The sequence below is a fragment of the Nerophis lumbriciformis genome, linkage group LG19 (assembly GCF_033978685.3).
Source record: "Nerophis lumbriciformis linkage group LG19, RoL_Nlum_v2.1, whole genome shotgun sequence".
Lineage (NCBI taxonomy): Eukaryota > Metazoa > Chordata > Actinopteri > Syngnathiformes > Syngnathidae > Nerophis > Nerophis lumbriciformis.
The window spans coordinates 31,024,290-31,050,817 of record NC_084566.2 but is presented as its reverse complement, the minus strand read 5'-3'; the positions used below and the strand labels follow the sequence as shown (position 1 = coordinate 31,050,817).

At 41.2% G+C, this 26,528-nt stretch overlaps 1 protein-coding gene across 4 annotated transcripts in view; it reads left to right on the top strand.

Moving 5' to 3' along the window:
* piezo2b (piezo-type mechanosensitive ion channel component 2b) overlaps positions 1 to 26,528 on the top strand; it is a 210,226-nt gene that overhangs the window by 89,372 nt on the left and 94,326 nt on the right. For all 4 annotated transcript variants that reach the window (XM_061978976.1, XM_061978975.1, XM_061978974.1 and 1 more), the window contains exons 5-15: positions 1,622 to 1,784; positions 5,501 to 5,771; positions 5,841 to 6,054; positions 11,305 to 11,479; positions 19,040 to 19,162; positions 19,389 to 19,424; positions 21,504 to 21,618; positions 23,816 to 23,997; positions 24,057 to 24,287; positions 24,357 to 24,477; positions 24,539 to 24,732. In XM_061978976.1, coding sequence (XP_061834960.1) covers positions 1,622 to 1,784; positions 5,501 to 5,771; positions 5,841 to 6,054; positions 11,305 to 11,479; positions 19,040 to 19,162; positions 19,389 to 19,424; positions 21,504 to 21,618; positions 23,816 to 23,997; positions 24,057 to 24,287; positions 24,357 to 24,477; positions 24,539 to 24,732 — 1,825 coding nt within the window. The remainder of the gene's footprint in view (positions 1 to 1,621; positions 1,785 to 5,500; positions 5,772 to 5,840; positions 6,055 to 11,304; positions 11,480 to 19,039; positions 19,163 to 19,388; positions 19,425 to 21,503; positions 21,619 to 23,815; positions 23,998 to 24,056; positions 24,288 to 24,356; positions 24,478 to 24,538; positions 24,733 to 26,528) is intronic.

Sequence of the window (26,528 nt, the reverse complement as noted above, 5' to 3'; positions counted from 1 at the left end):
CCACTCACTCACTGCTACTGGAGCTGCCATGGCAACACATTAGTTTCCTCTTCCGAAACAAACTTTTGGGTATGAGAGTATAACCGCAGCATCCAATCACTCAGTATTACAGGTGCTAAAATTATGACTGTCTGGAAACTCCACATTTTACACTCTAATTACTGTGTGTATGGGAGCTTGTGTATTCGTTTGTTTGCAGCAATGCATTTAAAGCAGCAGCCTTTATTTAATTAAAATGGGTGGTGCTGCTGCACATAAAAACTAAAGAATTCAACACGCATTTAATTTGAATAAGCGGAAAAATACAGACTCCCTGCATGCATGCACTGCAAAAAGTCAGTGTTCAAAAACAAGGAAAAAAAAAATAGGGGTATTTTACTTGAACTTAGGAAAATTATCTGCCAATAGAACAAGAAAATTTGGCTTGTCAAGACTTTCCAAAACAAGTAAAATTAGCTAACCTCAATGAACCCAAAAATACCTTAAAATAAGTATATTCTCACTAATAATAAGTGCACTTTTCTTGATAGAAAAAAAAAATGAGACCTTTTTTCTCAATATGTTGAAAAATATTCTTAAATGAAGTAAATGCTAGTGCCATTATCTTGACATAATGATATGCGCCCGGCATTACATTTCCTGAAACCAACAAACTTACTCTAAAAAGTAGTTAATTTTTCTTAATGGAAAGGCAACAAGGCAACCGCTTGTTACTCTCGGGGTCTCCTAGCCGCTCAGGCAAATCATATGGTCTAAAAATGCATTTTTCCATCGATAACATGACATCATCACGCCAAGTGCGTGCTCTTTCAGTCAATTAGTGCGCGAGGAATATATATATGTATATGTATATGTATATATATATATATATATATATATATGGCCCCCAGCCAAAACATTTTTTATTGTAATTTTGAATAATTTACCTGAATGTGCATGACCTATTTCTATTCAAAATAGTTTGAAATGCCATCCATCCATTTTCTACCGCTTATTCCCTTTGGGGTCGCGGGGGGCGCTGGAGCCTATCTCAGCTACAATCGTTAAATGTTTAAATATTTACTGTACTGTGCCGACTGTACTACTATAAGAGTACATCTTTTCTCTTGTTTCATTGAAAACAAAACCGCAAAGTCCATTTGGCTGTCATCTGTTTTAATTATGACTCGAGACACAATTGTGTCAAAGTCATGATTTTTTTTGTTCATGCTAGAAATGAGAAATTATTACTTTGAAAAAGCAGTTTCATACTTGTGAGTGTTGATGACACAGCTTTGCATCAGTTGATATTCTAGTTTCAGGCATGTTTTACTAAATATAGGTCATAAAATCTCAGCAACAAGCTGTAATATCTTAGTGAGATAATTTAGGACCAAAACACTTAAAACAAGTAAAACACTCCAACATAAAATCTGCTTTGTGAGAAGAATTATCTTATCAGACAGAAAATAAGCAAATATCACCCTTATTTGAGATATTTCATCTTACTTAGATTTCAGTTTTTGCAGTGTGTGAGAAGGTATTGTTCTCTTAAAGATATGATGGCCGCAATACAGTCTGAACACCCTATCACTGTTTTCGAAATCATTGTGTTTTAATGTAGTCCTGTTGTTGTTTCCAGTGTGATTGATGCTGACCCCGGGAACGGTATCCGAGTGTTCATCCCAGACATCGGTATGTTCATGGTGGGCTTGGCCATCTGGATGCTGTGTCGCAGTTTGGTCCAAAAGAGGCCGCCTGAGGACATGGCGCAGGATAACGCCGACTTCGAAGCAGAGGAACAAGTGTGTTGCTATTTATTTTATTTACTATAAATACTAAGGGTGTGCATCTCTACCTTATACGGCGATCCGATATGAATCCAGATACATGGGTTATGACAGGATTCACTAACAATACATTTTAAAACCTTATGATTTGGTGCGATTTGATGCAGATAGAATCTTTATGGGGTAAAAAAAAAATTAAGAGAAAATGTACCAGGTTAGAACAATGTCTTTGTGTTTATTTTTTAATTAGACGCAGACAAAATAGGCGGTTTCTGTATTAATTATGAACAAATAATATAATTAATGCATTGCAATCCATAAACTTCAGGAAAAGAAGATGTAAACAAAACACTTTTGGGAAAAAGCTACCATGTTTTTACTGTTTGCCCAGGTAGCAACAGTAAAATACAGAGGTAAGCAAGCTGTGTATTACAGTAACTTAAGTGCGAAATACAATTAAGTGCCACAAAGTAAACTAAACAGCAGCTCTAGTAAGCATTTGTGTAGAAACTCAAATACTTTTCAAAGTGCCATTTTGCTATGTGCTGTGCATCTCGGTCTTTATCTTCAGCACATTGATGCTCTGTTTGCTTCGGACCTCGCAGAGTTGGGTCCGGAAGAAGTTTTTATAATCAGTGGGCCCCATTCAGCAACCGTTCTTAAGAACAAATTTTGTTCTTAAGCCCACTTACGAAGTTTTTAAGGAGATTTTTGTATTCACCAATGTTTTCTTAGCTGGGATTTGTTCCGAGGTAAGAACACAATCTACGAGTGCTCCAGAGCTCTCTTAGGGTGTGACAAGTTCTCTTACTTCTGTTGTCTAATGTTAAATTAATATCATATATATATATATATATATATATAGATAGTGTTGCGTTTGAACCAGTTGTTCCTCCCAGGGAATTCAAGTGGCTGGTCGCTCCCAAGCTCTTTATGACAGTACGGCTGAGTAGAAGAACCACCAGAGACAGAATAGGTATTTTGTAATTTTATCTCCAAAGCTTTGGAAATATAATGAGACCAGTCCAGCATAGAACATTCAATCGCGCAGCTAAGATGGTCTGATCTAAAATATGGAAACCTTCTCTTCTATAAAGTGTCTCTCCCTCCCACCCTCGTTGTCTTGTCTCTCTTTCTCGCCCAAACACATGCCCATTGTCCTCCTCAGCTGGACACAGGAACAGATGAGGAAAAGGAGTATCTCTCCTCCTTACATTCCAAAGTCAAGGTTAGCACACAGTATTTGCAGACAACCAAAAGACCACAATTGGAAGAAGAACACTAGCTGTTTTGTAATATGATTATGAAAATAAAGAAGTAACACTTAAATACGGATATATGTAATTATCTGCCTCCGACGATAGATAGATAGATAGATAGATAGATTGATAGATAAGACAGACAGACAGACATATAGCAAAATGAGCAGTGTATAGACATTTCAAGATACCGTGTGCGTGCAAGCGCACACACACACACACACACCCTGCAAGATGCCGCAGATCGTGGCCTGGGGGGGAAGCGCATATTTCACGACCATGTACGAAGTGACGAATATTTATTTGAAAGCTTCAAGCTACCGAGAGCTGTCCCCCCTTTCTTAAACTTACGTTTTGACATTATGTATTTCCCCCGCGGGATAATACGAATTTCTCTTCTGTAATCTGTTTTCTCTGTGTGTCTGATGTTCGGCTTTACTGCCGGAATTGTGCCCTTATATGGGGAATTAGGGCGTTTACCTATGCAAATTACGGAATTAAGGGTGTTTACATATGCATATTGGGGAAATAAGGGCGTGTTCATATGCAAATTATGATAAACACGCACGCGCTAACCATTCAGCAACTTAAGAACAGCAGGTGGGAACAATTTGGGCGTTTAAGAACACGTCATGAATTTGAATGGACTCCTCTTAGGAAATCACTTAGGAAGAAAGATAAGAGGAAAAGTTAGGAACTTATTGCTGAATGGGGCCCAGTGTCCTTGTCTTGCGAGTTGGTAGCTCTGCTAGCATTAGCATTCATAGATCATTCATAGATCCCTACGTCATCACGGAAATCTTGTGACATGAGTGCAGCCATATTTTGTTGCACAGCTCCAATCAACCGATTCATAACTTTCCAACTGGACATTGACCTGTCCAAACTAGATCCATCCAGAGGTTCGCCAAACGATGTATTCATATCTCTAAAGTAAAAAATTGGTTTTCGACTTGTACCAGTTAATCTTTACACCCCTAATAAATACCTATAAGTAATAAAACAAACCTACCCCTGCAGTACATACACTCGCTTGCCTTCCTTCATATACCAGCAGAACCTCCAAAGAAATGTGAAAAAAATACACCATAAAAAGTCAAATACAGTAAGTCCTGACAACTGGGCCTCAGTTTAGCAAGCATTAACTCCGACTTTCACTCAGAGTTGTGCGTTTTGTGTTTCTTAGGAATAGTTTTTTATTTTGAAATAAAAATTTAGAAATATGAGAAAAGTCGGAAGTCAACTAGGATCTTGGAACGTCGTTTATTCAACCAATCCAACCTAACGGCCAATACCTATTTGCCTCACTAGTTGATTACTTGCTTACCTAATTACCTACTTACTTACAATACTTACCTATTTACATTACTTGCTTGCTGTCTTACTTTCTTGCTGTACTTACTCACTTACTTACAGTACTTGCTTGCTTACTTACTTTCTTGCAGTACTTACTTGTTTACTCGCTTACTTCATTACTTATTTAAAAGACTTACTATACCTACTTACAGTACTTACTTGCTTAACAAATGATTTGCTTTCTTATAGTATTAGCTTGCTTACTTACTCATAGTACTTACTTTTTACTTACTTACAGTACTTACTTGCTTATTTACTTACAGTACTTACTTCTTTCTTACTCACCGGTAGTATTTACTCGCTTACTTCATTACTTATTTAAAACACTTACTATACTTACTTACAGTACTTACTTGCTTAATAAGTGATTTGCTTTCTTATAGTATTAGCTTGCTTACTTACTCACAGTACTTACTTTTTACTTACTTACAGTACTTACTTGCTTATTTACTTACAGTACTTAATTCTTTCTAACTCACCGATAGTATTTACTTGCTTACTTATTTAACGTGTTTACTTGCTTACTTACTTTCTTGCAGTACTTACTTGTTTACTCGCTTACTTCATTACTTATTTAAAAGACTTACTATACTTACTTACAGTGCTTACTTGCTTAATAAATGATTTGCTTTCTTATAGTATTAGCTTGCTTACTTACTCACAGTACTTACTTTTTACTTACTTACAGTACTTACTTGCTTATTTACTTACAGTACTTCTTTCTTACTCACCGATAGTATTTACTTGCTTACTTATTTAACGTGTTTACTTGCTTACTTACTTACTTTCTTGCAGTACTTATTTCTGTACTTGCCTCCCTAATTCGTAACTTGCTCACTTACTTACTTACCCATTTATTCGCTTACACTACTTACTTTCTTGTTTGCTTGCTTACTTACTTACCTACTTGGTTACTTACTTACAGTACTAACTTGCTTACTTACTTACAGTACTTAGTTGCTTAGCTATTTACTTACTTGTTAACTTAAAGTACTAACTTGCTTACTTAGTTATTTACTTATTTACAGTACTTACTTGCTTACTTACAGTATTTACTTGTTCACTTACAGTACTTACTTGTCTCAATGTAATTGTTATTTTCAACCAAACTGTCAGGAAGGAGACGAGAAGTTGAGCCTAGAAGACCACATTTTTCTCGAAGAGGACTCTGACGGGGGCTACGAGGCCGAAGAAGATGAGGAATATGAAGGGCATGAGAGTGAGGGAGGAGAAGAGGAGGAGGAGGAGGAGGAGAAAGCAAAAGAGAGCGTCAAGATGAAGATCCTGCGGTTGGTAGCGCAAGTCGCCTCCAAAGTGAAGGAAGTCATCGGTAACTTAATCACTACAGCGGGTCCGGTGGTGGTGACCGTCTTGTTGGGAATAACGGGTAAGTGCTCGCTTCATGCTGGACTCCTGTTTCCAATCAGACGTACAGCAATCTGGTTGTCCCTTGCAGGGATGATGCTACCCTCCTTGACCTCGGCGGTCTACTTCTTTATCTTCCTGTTTCTGTGCACCTGGTGGTCCCTGCGGCGGACCTTCGACAAGCTGCTTTTCAGCTGCATGTGCGTCCTGATGGCCATTTTCAGCGCCGGACACCTCATTGTCCTCTACCTCTACCAGTTCCAGTCCTTCCAGGATTCTGTCACGCCGGAAGACAGCTACATCAGGTTGGTCTTAGGCACGGGTCCACACTCCAGGTAATTCCAATCACATGCACAGTACTGTGTACAGGGCACGGTTTTAAGACTGCGGCCCCCAGTGAAAGGGCGTAGGTTTGATAGTCCAAATAATACTCACGATTGAGGGGCCTATGGGCGCTGTGCAAAAAAAACCCCATGAATGTCCAAAAAATTTTGAAGAAACTCTAACTGCACACAACTATCTCTGACCAATCGCAATGGAGTAGGCATGGTCTGGGCGGAGGCTGCCAAATCTGAGCGTTTTGGCCAAGAGGAGAAGAATGCAGATTGTATGGAGTATTATAAATACAAGAAACTTGCTATTGTGCCTCACTATGATCAAATATCATTATAAAAAACACATGAAATTAGCAAAATAAGACCCTTTCAAATAATATCACATTGATATTTCACATTAAAATTAGAGATGTCCGATAATGGCTTTTTTGCCGATATCCGATATTCCGATATTGTCCAACTCTTCTCCCTCACCTCCCAGGGGGTGATCAAGGGTGATGGGTCAAATGCACAGAATAATTTCACCACACCTAGTGTGTGTGTGACAATCATTGGTACTTTAACTTTAACTTAATTACCGATTCCGATATCAAACCTTGAGACCTCCGAATTCGGGAAATGGGGGGGTTGAGGTGGGCGGGGTTTGGTGGTAGCGGGGGGTGTATATTGTAGCGTCCCGGAAGAGTTAGTGCTGCAAGGGGTTCTGGGTATTTGTTCTGTTGTGTTTATGTTGTGTTACGGTGCGGATGTTCTCCCGAAATGTGTTTGTCATTCTTGTTTGGTGTGGGTTCACAGTGTGGCGCATATTTGTAACAGTGTTAAAGTTGTTTATACGGCCACTCTCAGTGTGACCTGTATGGCTGTTGACCCAGTATGCGTTGCATTCACTTGTGTGTGTGAAAAGCCGTAGATATTATGTGATTGGGCCGGCATGTTAAGGCAGTGCCTTTAAGATTTATTGGCGCTCTGTACCTCTCCCTACGTCCGTGTACACAGTGGCGTTTTAAAAAGTTATACATTTTACTTTTTGAAACCGATACCGATAATTTTTAAACCGATAGTTAATTTCCGATATTACATTTTAAAGCATTTATCGGCCGATATCGGCAGTCCGATATTATCGGCCATCCCTAATTAAAATCATCAAAAATCATAATTTAATGGCTAATTTACCCACTTAAATTTGGACTGGCGTGCTACAATTGGACTTCATTCAACAAAATTACACTTTTTTAACCTACATTTTTTACTCAAAAGCATGAGGTTGAAAATGCAAGATGGTCGACACTTGGTGTATACAAAACAATCAACTATTGCCTTGGTATGTCCACTAATTGTGTGAATGCTCCAAAGCATTCACACACATGGTTTTCTACACCAAAATGTATCTATTTATTATTATTCCTCTACTTCTTCTTCTCCAGATTTTGGCGCGCTCTACGTTCCACATTTTTCACCCGATTCAAACCGTTCCAACTTCAAACTGTTCAGCCTATTCGAGAATCGCGGGCTTTTCCTTGACAAATTTCCAGATTTCCCAGAATTCCAGGTTTTCGGGACATTTTTCCCATTCAAAATGAATTGGCCATTTTTCAAACTTCCACCATTTCCACATTTTTCAACCTATTCAAACCATTTCACCTTCAACACATTCCACCATCGTGGAAATTCAAAGTACTCTTTTTCCATGTTAAAAAAAATTCCAGGATTTTCCAAGAATACCTGGTTTTCCAAAGCCCTATTTCCACTCTTTTTTTCTGGAGACTACTCCTTCCACATTTTTCAACCCACTTCAATCGTTCCACCGTCAAAACAATCCATTTAATTAGGAAAAAAAACAAAGTTGTTTTTTGAAGTAGAAAAATTCCCGGTTTTCCCGGAATTTGGTAATACCATTTCTCAATTCAACATGTTACTACTTCAACATTTCTCGACCGATTTGAAAACCAATCATTTCAACTCATTCAGACCATTCAAGTTTTTTGTTTTTAGCATTTTCCAAAAAATGCCCACTTTTCCCAAAATTCCCAAATTTTGAGGAAATTCCCATTGAAATGAATGGGACATTCTTCAAAGTTGCACAATTCCCACATTCTTCAACCTATTCAAACCATTCCAACATTAACACATTCCACTCATCCTGGGACATACAAACTAACACTTTCCCAAGTTCCAAACCAAATTTCGGTTTTCCTGGAAATTCGAACTCTTCAACATTCAAACCATTACAACATTCAAACTATTCTTACATTCATACTACATTCTGTCAGCATTTCACTTCAACTTCAGCGTTGGAGCATTCACATGCAATTCCTTCAGGAAATACTTCATCTAGTTATAGATGAGGTTGGTAGAGTGGCCGTGCCAGCAACTTGAGGGTTCCAGGTTCGATTCCCACTTCTGCCATCCTAGTCACTTCTGTTGTGTCCTTGGGCAAGACACTTTACCCACCTGCTCCATGTGCCACGCACACTGGTTTAAATGTAACTTAGATATTGGGTTTCACTGTGTAAAAGTGCTTTGAGTCACTAGAGAAAAGCGCTATATAAATATAATTCACTTCACGTCACTTCATCTAGTTGAGATTATTTTTAAAAAGTCTAAAACCTCCTTTCATTCGTTTGGTGTGTTTTTTTGGACAAATATAGTGAAGGGTCGGAAACCTCCTTAATGATGTGAAAGTACTATCCAAGCTTTTCGGACGCCACAACATTTCCGTAGGCAGCAGAGAGTTTGTTTAAAGCACACCAAATATTTACTTGCTGTTGGAGGCCAGAAGGCAACAAGAAAAAAAGGCAGCCACAGGGTGGATGTATCAGACTCCCACTCAGCTCACATCCATGTCGGACACAGAGCTTTTAAGAGCTCCACTACAACCACCCTTGTTGTATTATGCATGAAGCGGTAGACAATCAGCTGCCGCGGTGACGGACTGCGACTGTGTAATAAAAACCACAACATTTCACACCTGGCCCACACATACACATTAGTCACATTTGTAATTAAGCGCATTGCCCCGGGTGACTTAGAGGGTTATTTACCATACACACCGTTGGGAAAACAGGATTTTCCAACTCATCACATCTGGAAAATGATTACAATCTATCTCACTTATAACAAAGTTCATGAAAAGTATAAATAAAAACACCTGGGCTCAATCATCTGATGTCCACCGTCACATCTTGTTGACTTTGCACCGTATACAGTGGAGGTAATTTATGGAAGCCCAAAGCCATAAATACAAACCCTGTTTCCATATGAGTTGGGAAATTGTGTTAGATGTAAATATAAACGGAATACAATGATTTGCAAATCATTTTCAACCCATATTCAGTTGAATATGCTACAAAGACAACATATTTGATGTTCAATCTGATAAACATTTTTTTTTTTGCAAATAATCATTAACTTTAGAATTTGATGCCAGCAACACGTGACAAAGAAGCTGGGAAAGGTGGCAATAAATACTGATAAAGTTGAGGAATGCTCATCAAACACTTATTTGGAACATCCTACAGGTGAACAGGCAAATTGGGAACAGGTGGGTGCCATGATTGGGTATAAAAGTAGATTCCATGAAATGCTCAGTCATTCAGAAACAAGGATGGGGCGAGAGTCACCACTTTGTCAACAAATGCGTGAGCAAATTGTTGAACAGTTTAAGAAAAACCTTTCTCAACCAGCTATTGCAAGGAATTTAGGGATTTCACCATCTACGGTCCGTAATATCATCAAAGGGTTCAGAGAATCTGGACAAATGACTGCACGTAAGCAGCTAAGCCCGTGACCTTCGATCCCTCAGGCTGTACTGCATCAACAAGCGACATCAGTGTGTAAAGGATATCACCACATGGGCTCAGGAACACTTCAGAAACCCACTGTCAGTAACTACAGTTGGTCGCTACATCTGTAAGTGCAAGTTAAAACTCTCCTATGCAAGGCGAAAACAGTTTGTCAACAACACCCAGAAACGCCGTCGGCTTCGCTGGGCCTGAGCTCATCTAAGATGGACTGATACAAAGTGGAAAAGTGTTCTGTGGTCTGACGAGTCCACATTTCAAATTGTTTTTGGAAACTGTGGACGTCGTGTCCTCCGGACCAAAGAGGAAAAGAACCATCCGGATTGTTATAGGCGCAAAGTTGAAAAGCCAGCATCTGTGATGGTATGGGGGTGTATTAGTGCCCAAGACATGGGTAACTTACACATCTGTGAAGGCGCCATTAATGCTGAAAGGTACATACAGGTTTTGGAGCAACATATGTTGCCATCCAAGCAACGTTACCATGGACGCCCCTGCTTATTTCAGCAAGACAATGCCAAGCCACGTGTTACATCAACGTGGCTTCATAGTAAAAGAGTGCGGGTACTAGACTGGCCTGCCTGTAGTCCAGACCTGTCTCCCATTGAAAATGTGTGGCGCATTATGAAGCCTAAAATACCACAACGGAGACCCCCGGACTGTTGAACAACTTAAGCTGTACATCAAGCAAGAATGGGAAAGAATTCCACCTGAGAAGCTTAAAAAATGCGTCTCCTCACTTCCCAAAGGTTTACTGAGTGTTGTTAAAAGGAAAGGCCATGTAACACAGTGGTGAACATGCCCTTTCCCAACTACTTTGGCACGGGTTGCAGCCATGAAATTCTAAGTTAATTAGTATTTGCAAAAAAAAAATAAAGTTTATGAGTTTGAACATCAAATATCTTGTCTTTGTAGTGCATTCAATTGAATATGGGTTGAAAAGCATTTGCAAATCATTGTATTCTGTTTATATTTACATCTAACACAATTTCCCAACTCATATGGAAACGGGGTTTGTATAACAAAGTTCATGAAAAGTATAAATAAAAACAGCCGGGCTCAATCCTCTGATGTCCACCGTCACATCTTGTTGACTTTGCACCGTTTCCAGTGGAGGTACTTTATGGAAGCCCAAAGCCATAAATATGCACGGGTTCCACCAAACCGCCTCTCCACAGTGTTGTTTATAATCAGGCCTGCTGACAGCCTGCTGCTAAGTGAAGCTGGTTGTCCGGGGACCTGACTTCCACTCCACTTCCTGCATCCACACCTCTTCCACAAGGGAAACCCCCAGTCATGTGACCTGTGGGCCTTCCCCAGCTGAGTGAAGAAGCCATTCTGGATATGTAGCAGCTGCTTACTCAGTAAAATAATATATTGTTCTTCATTGTCCTTGTGCGCCTCCTGTGTGTTCCTGCAGGTACTTTGGCATGTCCCCTGTCATTCAGAACGACTGTTCCAGGACTTGGAAGCTAATCAGGAACACCAAACGCAAATGGCACCACTTTGTAAATCCCATCATGCTGCTGGTCCTCTACTACACGCTGGCCACGCTCATTCGCCTCTGGCTGCAGGAGCCCGTTGATGAGATGACGGTAGACACGCATCCATTTTTACATTTACACACAAAAGCAACCAGATAATCGATACACATTTCTTATAGTAAACTCATTCTGGACGGAGGGAGGTTTGTTTGCTTTTGCTACTATACTGAATTTCCCTTCTGTTTTGTCACCTCAGTTAGTCTGCAAGGATTTACCACACATTTTTAACCTGACTCTCGCCAGAACCTTGTGGTTCGCTGAGCTCCACACACAAGGATCTGGGCTCAAAGGCATTGCAAACTCCTTGAAGATAGCAAAAAATAATGAACCAATCAGGATCGCCGGGCAGGATTTCATAGATGTGACGTAGCGCCGAAGCGACTGTTTGATTCAAACAACAGGCTTTCTTATCCGCCGCTCCCAGTCTGTGGAATGCTTTCCCTGACCACCTGAGGGCACCACAGACTGTGGATGCTTTTAAAAAAGTCTTAAAAACCCTTCTTTTTAAAAAAGCCTTTTTATAGATGTATGCATACTAGTTCTAGCTATTAGGCTGTTCTAGTTTTTATTTTTATTTATTTTTTATTATCTTATTTGTATTTATTTTTTTAATACACTGTAGCACTTTGAGGTTGTTTGCTCAATGTAAAGTGCTTTTTACAAATAAAATCTATTATTATTATTATTAACAATGCGTCGTGTGCTGACATTGATTTTGCTATTGCAACTGTTCTGTCGAATCTATCGAATATTAATCACCGTATTTTTCGGAGTATAAGTCGCTCCGGAGTATAAGTCGCACCGGTCGAAAATGCATAATAAAGAAGGAAAAAAACATATAAGTCGCACTTTTTCAGTCAATTATTTGATAAAACCCAACATCAAGAATAGACATTTGAAAGGCATTTTGAAATAAATAAAGAATAGTGAACAACAGGCTGAATAAGTGTACGTTATATGAGGCATAAATAACCAACTGAGAACGTGCCTGGTATGTTAACGTAACATATTATGGTAAGAGTCATTCAAATAACTATAACATATAGAACATGCTATACGTTTACCAAACAATCCGTCACTCCTAATCGCTAAATCCCATGAAATCTTATACGTCTAGTCTCTTACTGGAATGAGCTAAATAATATTATTTGATATTTTACGGTAATGTATTAATAATTTCACACATAAGTCGCTCCTGAGTATAAGTCGCACCCCCGGCCAAAGTATGAAAAAAAACTGCGACTTATAGCATACTTGCCAACCTTGAGAGCTCCGATTTCGGGAGGTGGGGGGGGGGGGGGGGGCGGTTGGGGGCGTGGTTAAGAGGGGGGAGTATATTGACAGCTAGAATTCACCAAGTCAAGTATTTCATACATATATATATATATATATATATACATATATATATACATATACAAGGCCAAGCGGTGTGCGGCTTCAGCGGTCGCGGAGGCAAAAATCGGACATGGGAGGAGTTCGGGGAGGCCATGGAAAAAGACTTCCGGACGGCTTCGAAGCAATTCTGGACCACCATCCGCCGCCTCAGGAAGGGGAAGCAGTGCAGTGTCAACACCGTGTATGGTGGGGATGGTGCTCTGCTGACCTCGATTGCGGATGTTGTGGATCGGTGGAGGGAATACTTCGAAGACCTCCTCAATCCTACCAGCACGTCTTCCTATGAGGAAGCAGGGCCTGGGGGATCTGTGGTGGGCTCTCCTATTTCTGGGGCTGAGGTTGCCGAGGTAGTTAAAAAGCTCCTCGGTGGCAAGGCCCCGGGGGTGGATGAGATCCGCCCGGAGTTCCTTAAGGCTCTGGATGTTGTGGGGCTGTCTTGGTTGACAAGACTCTGCAACATCGCGTGGACATCGGGGTCGGTACCTCTGGATTGGCAGACCGGGGTGGTGGTTCCTCTCTTTAAGAAGGGGAACCGGAGGGTGTGTTCCAACTATCGTGGGATCACACTCCTCAGCCTTCCCGGTAAGGTCTATTCAGGTGTACTGGAGAGGAGGCTACGCCGGATAGTCGAACCTCGGATTCAGGAGGAACAGTGTGGTTTTCGTCCTGGTCGTGGAACTGTGGACCAGCTCTATACTCTCGGCAGGGTCCTTGAGGGTGCATGGGAGTTTGCCCAACCAGTCTACATGTGCTTTGTGGACTTGGAGAAGGCATTCGACCGTGTACCCCGGGAAGTCCTGTGGGGAGTGCTCAGAGAGTATGGGGTAGCGGACTGTCTTATTGTGGCAGTTCGCTCCCTGTATAATCAGTGTCAGAGCTTGGTACGCATTGCCGGCAGTAAGTCGGACACGTTTCCAGTGAGGGTTGGACTCCGCCAAGGCTGCCCTTTGTCACCGATTCTGTTCATAACCTTTATGGACAGAATTTCTAGACGCAGTCAGGGCGTTGAGGGGATCTGGTTTGGTGGCTGCAGGATTAGGTCACTGCTATTTGCAGATGATGTGGTCCTGATGGCTTCCTCCGGCCAAGATCTTCAGCTCTCACTGGATCGGTTCGCAGCCGAGTGTGAAGCGACTGGGATGGGAATCAGCACCTCCAAGTCCGAGTCCATGGTTCTCTCCCGGAAAAGGGTGGAGTGCCATCTCCGGGTTGGGGAGGAGATCTTGCCCCAAGTGGAGGAGTTCAAGTACCTCGGAGTCTTGTTCACGAGTGGGGGAAGAGTGGATCGTGAGATCGACAGGCGGATCGGTGCGGCGTCTTCAGTAATGCGGACGCTGTATCGATCCGTTGTGGTGAAGAAGGAGCCGAGCCGGAAGGCAAAGCTCTCGATTTACCGGTTGATCTACGTTCCCATCCTCACCTATGGTCATGAGCTTTGGGTCATGACCGAAAGGACAAGATCACGGGTACAAGCGGCCGAAATGAGTTTCCTCCGCCGAGTGGCGGGGCTCTCCCTTAGAGATAGGGTGAGAAGCTCTGTCATTCGGGGGGAGCTCAAAGTAAAGCCGCTGCTCCTCCACATCGAGAGGAGCCAGATGAGGTGGTTCGGGCATCTGGTCAGGATGCCACCCGAACGCCTCCCTAGGAAGGTGTTTCGGGCACGTCCGACCGGTAGGAGGCCACAGGGAAGACCCAGGACACGCTGGGAAGACTATCTCTCCCGGCTGGCCTGGGAACGCCTCGGGATCCCCCGGGAGGAGCTGGACGAAGTGGCTGGGGAGAGGGAAGTCTGGGCTTCCCTGCTTAAGCTGCTGCCCCCGCGACCCGACCTCGGATAAGCGGAAGAAGATGGATGGATGGATGGATGGATACATATACATATACATATACATATATATATATATATATATATATATATATATATATATATATATACATATACATATATATATATATATATATATATACATATATATATATATATATATATATATATATATATACATATATATATATATATATATATACATCAAAATGTAATGAATAAAATGCTAAAGTTGTTGATAAACAAGCAATTATTTTAATAATTAAATATGGTCATTTTAAATTAATTATTATAATATAAAATTAATTATTTCAAATATGTTGGATGTAATAAGGAGTCAGAAAAAATACAATTAATTTTGATGTTTTTAGCAAAATATAGTAAAAATGTATTTTTTATTTTTATTTTTTTAATTAATAAATATATTTATTTTTAGGTAAGATAAACATAATATTACAATTTGTCTCTAGTCTGGATGATTTAGTTCTTGTCACCTTGTTGTCCTCCCGTCAAAAGGCTGTCCTCACTCAGGTCCGCATGGAGCTGGAGGGGGCGTGGCCTCCAGCTCCGTCTGAAAATCTGGAGATTTTCGGGAGAATATTTGTCCCGGGAGGTTTTCGGGAGAGGCGCTGAATTTCGGGAGTCTCCCGGAAAATTCGGGAGGGTTGGCAAGTATGACTTATAGTCCGAAAAATACGGTATTTAAAAGATGAACACAGTACGGTTTTGAAGGCATTTCTTGGTGGCAAGGATGTTTTGGCTCTTCTTCCGACCGGGTTTGGATTTCCCAGCATCGCTCTCATCAGCGTCACAGGGTGATTTCCATGTGAGTGGTTGAAGTAGCATGTCATTCAAGATAACGGACAAGTGGTTTATCCAATCACATACAATGACTTTTTTTTACTGAAATACATCTCCTATTGAGAACTCCCAGATCCTTGTGTGGAGCTCGGCGAACTACAAGGGTCTGGCGAGAGTCAGGTTAACACATTTTAGCTCTAGATCAAAAAGTCTAAAAGTAACATTTTTGTCCATACAGTCCACCTTGAGGACACTGCATTGAAAACATCTTCATTCGCTTTACAGCTTGAAGCGTTACTCTTCTGTTATTCTGTAATGGACTTATAGATTCATATTTTTTTTGCGAGGTCAATAGTTCTTTGTAAACCTTACAGGGCTGTACACACTTATTGATCCCTCTATACGCAGTAGGTGTGTCTCCTTTGTGTGATCACCTCCTCCACTCCAGGGGATGCTAATAATAAAACATGATTAGGACATAAATCAGCAATTGACAGCATTGTCCAATACCCAGATTTTAATGCACCTTATCAGTGATAAGCAAGCTACTTGGAAAATGTTGTAAGTTAAGCTACACGTTACTCTCGATTAAATGTGGCTAAGCTACAGGTGAAGCTATCTTCAGAGAATTGTAGCAAGCTACACGGCAAAATATATATACATAAATATATATATATGTATATATATATGTATGTATGTATGTGTGTATGTATGTGTGTATGTGACTCCCAGTATGACATGCATTAAGCTACATACCCCCATTTAACAGCATTTATATCTATGGGCCCACATGTATTATAGACTTAGACTTCTTAGACTTAGACTTCCTTTTTATTGTCATTCCAATTTGAACTTTACAGTACCGATGAGAACGAAATTTCGTTGCATTAGCTCATGGTAGTGCAGGATAAAAGAGCAATAAAGTGCAGATATAAATAAATAGATTACTTGTACAGATAAATATATTGCACTTTTTCATATGCATCCACGTTTATGGATGTATGTTGTATTGTCTTTATATTCCAGCGAGTTAATCCATTTTTGGGGGGGAATTGAGGGGAATATTATGATGCGTTCAAGAGTCTTATGGCCTGAGGGAAGAAGCTGTTACAGAACCTGGAGGATCTGCTACGGAGGCTGCGGAACCTCTTTCTAGAGTCCAGCAGTGAAAACAGTCCTTGGTGGGGGTGGGAGGAGTCTCTGCAGATTTTCTGGGCCCTGGTCAGGCAGCAGCTTTTTGCGATCTCCTGGATAGGAGGAAGAGGAGTTCTGACTATCTTTTCTGTGTGTCCTCACCACTCTCTGTAGAGACTTCCAGTCTGAGGCACTGCAGGCTCTGTTATGATTTTGCTTCCTGGTTTCGATGACCCGCCTTATCTTGCCTCTGATTGGCCAGTCCATAATGTTTCGCCCTAACCTTAGCCAATTGTGACTCATCGTACCAACACCAACCAATCATCATGGATTTTCTCAGGAGTTGGAATTGGGGGTTAAATCACCAAAATGATTCCCGAGCGTGGCCACCGCTGCTGCTCAATGCTCCCCTCACCTCCCAGGGGGTGGAACAAGGGGATGGGTCAAATGCAGAGGATCATTTCACCACACCTAGTATGTGTGTAACTATCAGTGGTACTTTAACTTTAAATTCACCCCATAGCCAGCCGTGAAGAAAGGTGTTCACAGACTACAGTTAAAATTAAATTAAAAAGAATAGCAGATTTAAATAAGTTACAAGCAGCGAAGTTGTTTGTATCCGTCTTGCTGGGAAAAAAAGATCATGCATCCCAACTAAGCATTAAACATCAAAGGCTCCAGCCCCACCCCACCACCACCACCCTCGACCCAGAGAGGGACAAGACTAGAAAATTGATGTATGGATGGATAATGTGTCTTACTAGTCACCTAGTGGCCTTTTAAAGGTATTGCTGGGATAAATCAAGCCTTGTTATATTTTTAACAAATGACTGCGTGGGTTCCCTCCAGGTACTCCGGCTTCTTCCCACCTTCAAAGACATGCACCTGGGGATAGGTTGATTGGCAACACTAAATTGGCCCTAGTGTGTGGATGTGAGTGTGAATGTTGTCTGTCCATCTGTGTTGGCCCTGCGATGAGGTGGCGACTTGTCCAGGGTGTACCCCCGCCTTCCGCCCGAATGCAGCTGAGATAGCACCCTTCGCGACCCCCACAAGCGGTAGAAAATGGATAGATGGATGGACTTTGTTTAAGCTGTACTGAGCAGACAGACCCTGTACCATATTTTTTGGACTATAAGTCGCAGTTTTTTTTCATAGTTTGGCCGGGGGTGCGACTTATACTCAGGAGCGACTTATGTGTAAAATTATTAACACATTACCGTAAAATATCAAATAATATTATTTAGCTCATTCACGTAAGAGACTAGACCAGGGGTCGGCAACCCGCGGCTTTAGCGCCGCCCTAGTGGCTCTCTGGAGCTTTTTCAAAAATGTATGAAAAATGGTTTTAATATGGTTTCCGTAGAAGGACAAACATGACGCAAACCTCCCTAATTGTTATAAAGCACACTGTTTATATTAAAAAATGCCTCACTGATTCGAGTATTTGGCGGTCCTTGAACTCAACGTAGTTTGTTTACATATATAACTTTCTCCGACTTTCTAGGACGTGTTTTATGCCACTTCTTTTTCTGTCTCATTTTGTCCACCAAACTTTTAACGTTGTGCGTGAATGCACAAAGGTGAGTTTTGTTGATGTTATTGACTTGTGTGGAGTGCTAATCAGACATATTTGGTCACTGCATGACTGCAAGCTAACCGATGCTAACATACTATTTAGGCTAGCTATATGTACATATTGCATCATTATGCCTCATTTGTAGGTATATTTGAGCTCATCTTAATTCAATTTATATCTCATGACACACTATCTATATGTAATATGGCTTTTAATTTTTTGCGGCTCCAGACAGATTTGTTTTTGTATTTTTGGTCCAACATGGCTCTTTCAACATTTTGGGTTGCCGACCCCTGGACTAGACGTATAAGATTTCATGGGATTTAGCGATTAGGAGTGACAGATTGTTTGGTAAACGTATAGCATGTTCTATATGTTATAGTTATTTGAATGACTCTTACCATAATATGTTACGTTAACATACCAGGCACGTTCTCAGTTGGTTATTTATGCCTCATATAACGTACACTTATTCAGCCTGTTGTTCACTATTCTTTATTTATTTTAAATTGTCTTTCAAATGTCTATTCTTGGTGTTGGGTTTTATCAAATAATTTTCCCCAAAAAATGCGACTTATACTCCAGTGCGACTTATATGTTTTTTCCTTCTTTATTATGCATTTTCGGCCGGTGCGACTTATACTCCGAAAAATACGGTATATCGCCGCAAACTCCTGTTTCTGGTTCTATCATCATCATCAATTTTTCTCTTTGCTGTCAATGAAAGACGTCAAATGAAACATGAACATTTCAAGAAACTGCACTAAAACCTGTAGTTTAAAGTTGCAATGTTTTCTTTTATTCTCGGGTGTAAACTTGATCCAAGCGATTCAGTTGAAAGAGGAGGCAACCACAGAGCTAATCCGTGTTGTTTCAGGACGACAAGGAGGAAGACATGTGCGAGGAGGAGGAGGAGCTGGTCGGAAACGGGACAAATAACACGGCCAACAGGAAGAGGCAGCTGTGGTGGGAATACCGGCAAGGCACCGATGAGAAAAATGTACGTTGGGTGTTGAGCTATCTCCGCGTTCTGGTCTACCTGCTTTATCTCTCTGCTGCTACCATTTATAACTGGCTGAAGAAGACAGCAATATTGTAAAGTTATTATTCCCCCTGACCGGCTGAAAATACCCAACTGTGCCCTTTGCTTTGTTCTGGAATAGCAGGGAGAGAAGCTTGATGCTAACACACCTTGCCTTGTTTGCTCTTTTCTTTTCCGACATTAGCTCCTCTCTACCCAGGATGGCATCAGTACAACCGAGGTACATATGCACCCCCTGTCCTGTTTGTGAGCCATGATGTTTGGGTGCCAGACACTTCATTAGGCACCATCCAATACAAGAGCTACTGTATATCACAAATTCTGCCTTTTATTTGGATTTTCCATTAAGTTGTGTCAGCATGGTCGTATACATACAGTCGTGGTCAAAGGTTCACATACACTTGTAAAGAACATAATGTCATGGCTGTCTTGAGTTTCCAATAATTTCTACAACTCTTATTTTTTTGTGATAGAGTGATTGGAGCACATACTTGTTGGTCACAAAAAACATTCATGAAGTTTGATTCTTTTATGTATTTATTATGGGTCTACTGAAAATGTGACCAAATCTGCTGGGTCAAAAGTATACTTAATACTTAATATTTGCTTACATGTCCCTTGGCAAGTTTCACTGCAATAAGGCGCTTTTGGTAGCCATCCACAAGCTTCTGGTTGAATTTTTGACCACTCCTCTTGACAAAATTGGTGCAGTTCAGCTAAATTTGTTGGTTTTCTGACATGGACTTGTTTCTTCAGCATTGTCCACACATTTAAGTCAGGACTTTGGTAAAGCCATTCTAAAACCTTAATTCTAGCCTGATTTAGCCATTCCTTTACCACTTTTGACGTGTGTTTGGGGTCATTGTCCTGTTGGAACACCCAACTGCGCCCAAGACCCAACCTCTGACCACATAACTTTCCTCCAGAAGGTCTTATCTTTGTCCATGTGATGTCAGATGAAACACAAATTGCTCCCCTCACCTCCCAGGGGGTGATCAAGGGTGATGGGTCAAATGCAGAGAATAATTTCGCCACACCTAGTGTGTGTGTGACAATCATTGGTACTTTAACTTTAACAATACCCAGCAATATGTTTGGAGGAGAAAATGTGAGGCCTTTAATCCCAGCCAGGAACACCATGCCTACCATCAAGCATGGTGGTGGTAGTATTATGCTCTGGGCCTGTTTTGCTGCTTTTGGTGCTTTACAGAGAGTAAATGGGACAATGAAAAAGGAGGATTACCTCCAAATTCTTTAGGACAACCTAATCCGGGCTGATGATTTTGTGTATATATATATTAATGTATATACACACATATGTATTGTGGCCAAACAGCTAAATTTTTGTTTCATCTGACCACAGAACTTTCCTCCAGAAAGTCTTATCTTTGTCCATGTGATGTCAGATGAAACAAAAATTGAGCTGTTTGGCCACAATACCCAGCAATATGTTTGGAGGAGAAAAGGTGAGGCCTTTAATCCCAGGAACACCAGGACTACAGTCAAGCATGGTGGTTGTAGTATTATGCTCTGGGCTTGTTTTGCTGCCAATGGAACTGGTGCTTTACAGAGAGTAAATGGGACAATGAAAAAGGAGGATTACCTCCAAATTCTTCAGGACAACGTAAAATCATCAGCCTGCAGGTTGGGTCTTGGGCGCAGTTGGGTGTTCCAACAGGACAATGACCCCAAACACACGTCAAAAGTGGTAAAGGAATGGCTAAATCAGGCTAGAATTAAGGTTTTAGAATGGCCTTCCCAAAGTCCTGACTTAAATGTGTGGACAATGCTGAAGAAACAAGTCCATTTCAGAAAGCCAAAAAAACTTAGCTGAACTGCACCAATTTTGTCAAGAGGAGTGGTCAAAAATTCAACCAGAAGCTTGTGGATGGCTACCAAAAGTGCCTTATTGCAGTGAAACTTGCTAAAGGACATGTAACCAAATATTAACATTGCTTTATGTATACTTTTGACCCAGCAGATTTGGTCACATTTTCAGTAGACCCATAATAAATTCATAAAAGAAGCAAACTTCATGAATGTTTTTTGTGACCAACAAGTATGTGCTCCAATCACTCTATCACAAAAACAATAAGAGTTATAGAAACTATTGGAAACTCAAGACAGCCATGACATTATGTTCTTTACAAGTGTGTGTAAACTTTTGACCACGACTGTCGTTCTTTTATCTAAAGTACGTTCAAAGCACCTCTTATTCTTCTAAGCACTTGGCAGTTACTTTGTCATTTTGATCCCACAACAAACATTTGTTCGTACTTTAACATACCATGTTTCACAGGTTGTACTCGCCCCAAATGGTACATCCTTCGACTTTGTCACCGATAACGGCCCTGTCTATCTGGACTTGTACTCCACCCCGCACTACAAAACAGACCAGTCCGAAAATTGTACAGGTGAGCTTCCTGCAGTGGCCGACAGGAGCAAATGCCAAGCAACGTCGAAAAGCTCCAAACACAGAAATTATCCAAAACCAACAACACTCAGACACAATGAAACAAGTGCAACACAAACATGCGGCAAATGGAAATTGTTGCTATCGCAGACACATGAGATAAATGCTGCAAGTTCACGGTACAAAATGGAAGTCATCCATGCTGCCAGGGGTGCTTATCGGGGATATCTGTCTTAAGATGTAACATTTTATCCATCCATCCATTTCCTACCGCTTATTCCCTTCGGGGTCGCGGGTTGCGCTGGAGCCTATCTCAGCTACAATCGGGCGGAAGGCGGGGTACACCCTGGACAAGTTTTATAAGCAACTAATTTCTAAGGCCATGTAAACAAAAACATAAGTAAAAATGTACCTTTTCATTCTGTCAACTTTCTTCTGGGCTCATGTCTTTAAAGACTGGCTAACTTCCTTGTAGCTTGACTAACTTCTGTTAGGTTTTGTGAACTTGCTGTATTTCTCCTATGCATATGTTTTTTTTTTGTGTGTGTTTTTTTTTTTTTTTTTACAAGTATTTTTTAATGTAATTTATCTAAAAAGTGCATCTTACGGAGCCCCTAAGGGACATGGAAAAAAATAAAATAAAATAAAAATGTATATATATATATATATATATATATATATATATATATATATATATATATATATATATATATATATATAATGGCTACCACACCAGCAGCTGACAATGCAACATCTATTTCCCCCCCTGCATTTCTGTCATGCAGTTGTTTTCTGGGGGGTTGTGTATGTTTTTGGCATTTGCAACATTTTGCCACTGCTTTTGTTTTTGGGTGTTTTTGGTTTTGAAATCAATCAATCAATCAATTCCTTTATTGTCATTGTCATAATAACACTTACGTCATACATGTCAACGGGATTTTGTTTGAGCTTCGTCTTGCGGCATAGAAACTGCATTGATGTGCAGGTTGACAATAGTTTACATTTTAGCATTGTCAAGAAGATCGCAAATAGAGGGGCGTGGGGGTGGGAACAGTCAGATGTCTGATGGGTGTTACGTTGATGTTGCAGCAATGCAGTGTCCAAAGCACCATTATTGAGGTGGTGAAGAGTGAGGTAATAAGATGGCCTGGGGCAGTAAAGGGGCAGGCTGTTCATTTAGCAGTCTCACAGCCTGGGGATACAGACTGTGAGACATTCTGGTGGTCCTGGCGCGAATCAGTCTATACCTCCTTCCAGAGGATAGCATCTGTGTCTGGAGCACTTGGATGTTACTGCACCTTTTCCCCCTCTGTGGACCACCGTAGGTTCCTACTGTAATTTCAGAAAAACAGCTGTCAGAATGATGAAGTGCAGTTTGTACACCTCTGCAAACTACAAACATGACTAGAGATGTCCGATAATATGCATACTTGGTCAACAGCCATACAGGTCACACTGAGGGTGGCCGTATAAACAACTTTAACACTGTTACAAATATGCGCCACACTGTGAACCCACACCAAACAAGAATGACAAACACATTTCGGGAGAACATCCGCACCGTAGCACAACATAAACACAACAGAACAAATACCCAGAACCCCTTGCAGCACCAACTCTTCCGGGACGCTACAATATACACCCCCCGCTACACCCCCCCCCCCCCCCCCCCCCCACCTCAACCCCGCACACCTCAACCTCCTCATGCTCTCTCAGGGAGAGCATGTCCCAAATTCCAAGCTGCGGTTTTAAGGCATGTTAAAAAAAATAATGCACCTTGTGACTTCAATAATAAATATGGCAGTGCCATGTTGGCATTTTTTTCCCATAACTTGAGTTCAATCAATCAATCAATCAATCTTTATTTATATAGCCCTAAATCACAAGTGTCTCAAAGGGCTGCACAAGCCACAACGACATCCTCGGTACAAAGCCCACATAGAGTTGATTTATTTTGGAAAACCTTGTTACATTGTTTAATGCATCCAGCGGGGCATCACAACAAAATTAGGCATAATAATGTGTTAATTCCACGACTGTATATATCGGTATCGGTTGATATCGGAATCGGTAATTAAGAGTTGGACAATATCGGATATCGGCAAAAAGGCCATTATCGGACATCTCTAAACATGACAAAAATAAACCAAGTGTGGTCATTATGTTGACGATGAGCTGCGTGTTATGTGTCCAACCAGAGAAGGAGGACATGTCCGTCTATGAGGTGAATCTCCCTCCGAAGGACGGGGCACCGGAATCAGGCGAGGAGAAGTCCGAGGAAGACGAGGACGCCATAAGGAAGAGAGGAGTGGGCGCGGTAGTAAAGGTCTTCCACTTCATCATGAAGCAGAGCTACATCTGCGCTCTCATCGCCATGATGGTAAGCCTCTAAAAACATCTCGTTTTGAATTCATGATGGTTATTCTGTGCTTTCTGCAGGCCTGGAGCATCACTTACATTACGTGGCTGACCTTCGTCTTCCTCATTTGGTCCTGCATGCTGTGGATGATGCGCGACCGAAGACGCTACGCCATGTTGTCCTCGCCTTTCATGGTGGCCTACGGCAACCTGCTGATAGTTCTGCAATACATCTTCAGCTTTGAAGGCATCCGACACGTCCCAGGTCTCTCTGTCGAGAAGAGAAACCTGTTCCACTCACTTTCCTCGAAGGTTTGGACCTGTGTATATATTCAATCACGTTCTGTTTTAGTGTACCTAATATGTGTCCACTGCGTGTAGGTCTTGTGTCTACTGAGCTTCTGGCTTCTGCTGAGGCAGACGCTTACAGAGAGGTCAGAAAAACAAAAGGAGGACGAGACGGGCCTCTCAGACGTTCACGTGGAGGACCAAAAGATCAAGGGTGAAATCAGATGAGGTGACGTCTGGAATGCAGGTCCTGATTGACACGTGTGTGTTTATAGAGGTGGAGGAGTCAGAGCATGAGGACGAGCAGGACATCATGCACGTGCTGGGCAGCATGGTCATGGCCATGCTGGTCAAATATTGGATCTACATCTGCGGCGGCATGTTCTTCTTCGTCAGCTTCGAGGGAACCATTGTCATGTACAAGATCCTCTACATGATGATGTTCCTGTCCTGTGTGGCGCTCTACCAGGTACATCAAGACGCCTTTCTGTTACCTCAATGTTTTTCATCACCCCTCTTTGAATTATGCTACAACTGAACTTTCAATGGACACATTATTAGGTAGACAATATGATTAGATCCAATACAAATGTATTTATTTAACAATACAATTAGAGATGTCCGATAATATCGGACTGCCGATAAATGCTTTAAAACATAATATCGGAAATTATCGGTATCGGTTTCAAAATGATCGGTATCGGTTTCAAAAAGTAAAATTTCTGACTTTTTAAAACGCCGCTGTGTACACGGACGTAGGGAGAAGTACAGAGCGCCAATAAACCTTAAAGGCACTGCCTTTGCGTGCCACCCCAGTCACATAATATCTACTGCTTTTCACACACACGTGAATGCAAGGCATACTTGATCAACAGCCATACAGGTCACACTGAGGGTGGCCGTATACACAACTTTAACACTGTTACAAATATGCGCCACACTGTGAACCCACACCAAACAAGAATGACAAATACATTTCGGGAGAACATCCGCACCGTAACACAACATAAACACAACAGAACAAATACCCAGAACCCCTTGCAACACTAACTCTTCCGGGACCTACAATACACACCCCCCCACTACCCCCTAACCCCCTATCAGCAAAAAAGCCATTATCGGACATCTCTAAAAACAATACAATTCATATTATTGCGGGTATAGTTTTGGTGTTTTTGATAGACAGTTTTAATCCAAACCGCCCATGGTTAGAGTGTCCGCCCTGAGATTGGTAAGTCGTGAGTTCAAACCCCGGTCGAGTCATACCAAAGACTATAAAAATGGGACCCATTACCCAGGGGTGGGTAGAGTAGCCATAAATTGTACTCAAGTAAGAGTACTGTTACTTTAGAGATGTATTACTCAAGTAAAAGTAAGGAGTAGTCACCCAAATATTTACTTGAGTAAAAGTAAAAAGTATGTTGTGAAAAAACTACTCAAGTACTGAGTAACTGATGAGTAACCTGTTTGTTTAATGATGACGGCAACAAATAATGCACAAAAACATAAAAATAGCAATGAGTAAATTCAGACCCAGGAATATCTCTTAAGCAACTAAAACAATAATATATATTAAATAATAATACATTAATATAAAAAAATTAAGGCAAATTGAACCACAATAACTTAACAGCACCATAGGCTCAGTAGGCAGACATTACAAAGGAAAATAACAAGTTAGCCTTTACGCAAACCATAAACTGATAGGTGTGGGCTGCACCTGGGAACACACTGATTGGTGTTTCTATGCATGCGCGTGCGCGCGTGCGCGTGCGCGTGTGTGTGTGTGTGTGTGTGTGTGTGTGTGTGTGTGTGTGTGTATGAGGCTGCAGTGCGTTAATAAATGTCCCCACACGATGTACATTTGACAGTGATTCATAGCAGGGAAGCTAACATCAGCCTACGGTGACAGCCAAAATATCTACTAAGGTTACTTACCGCAATGTGCTTCCTCAAATTTGACGTTGAGTTCATGTAAGCTTAAGCTTGTTAATCATGTGACCGCCTGGCACTGTTTGATTGGTGAAACGGAGTCAAACGTCACCAGTGACTGCATGTGATTGGTGAAACGCAGGCATGCGACAGATCCTACTTTGAAGGTCTATCTGACAAACCAAAACAAACAAAGCGTGCATTAACAGATCGATAAAAATCAGTAGCGGGTAGCGAGCTGAACGTAGATAAATGGAGCGGAGTAAAAGTAGCGTTTCTTCTCTATAAATATACTCAAGTAAAAGTATGTTGCATTAAAACTACTCTTAGAAG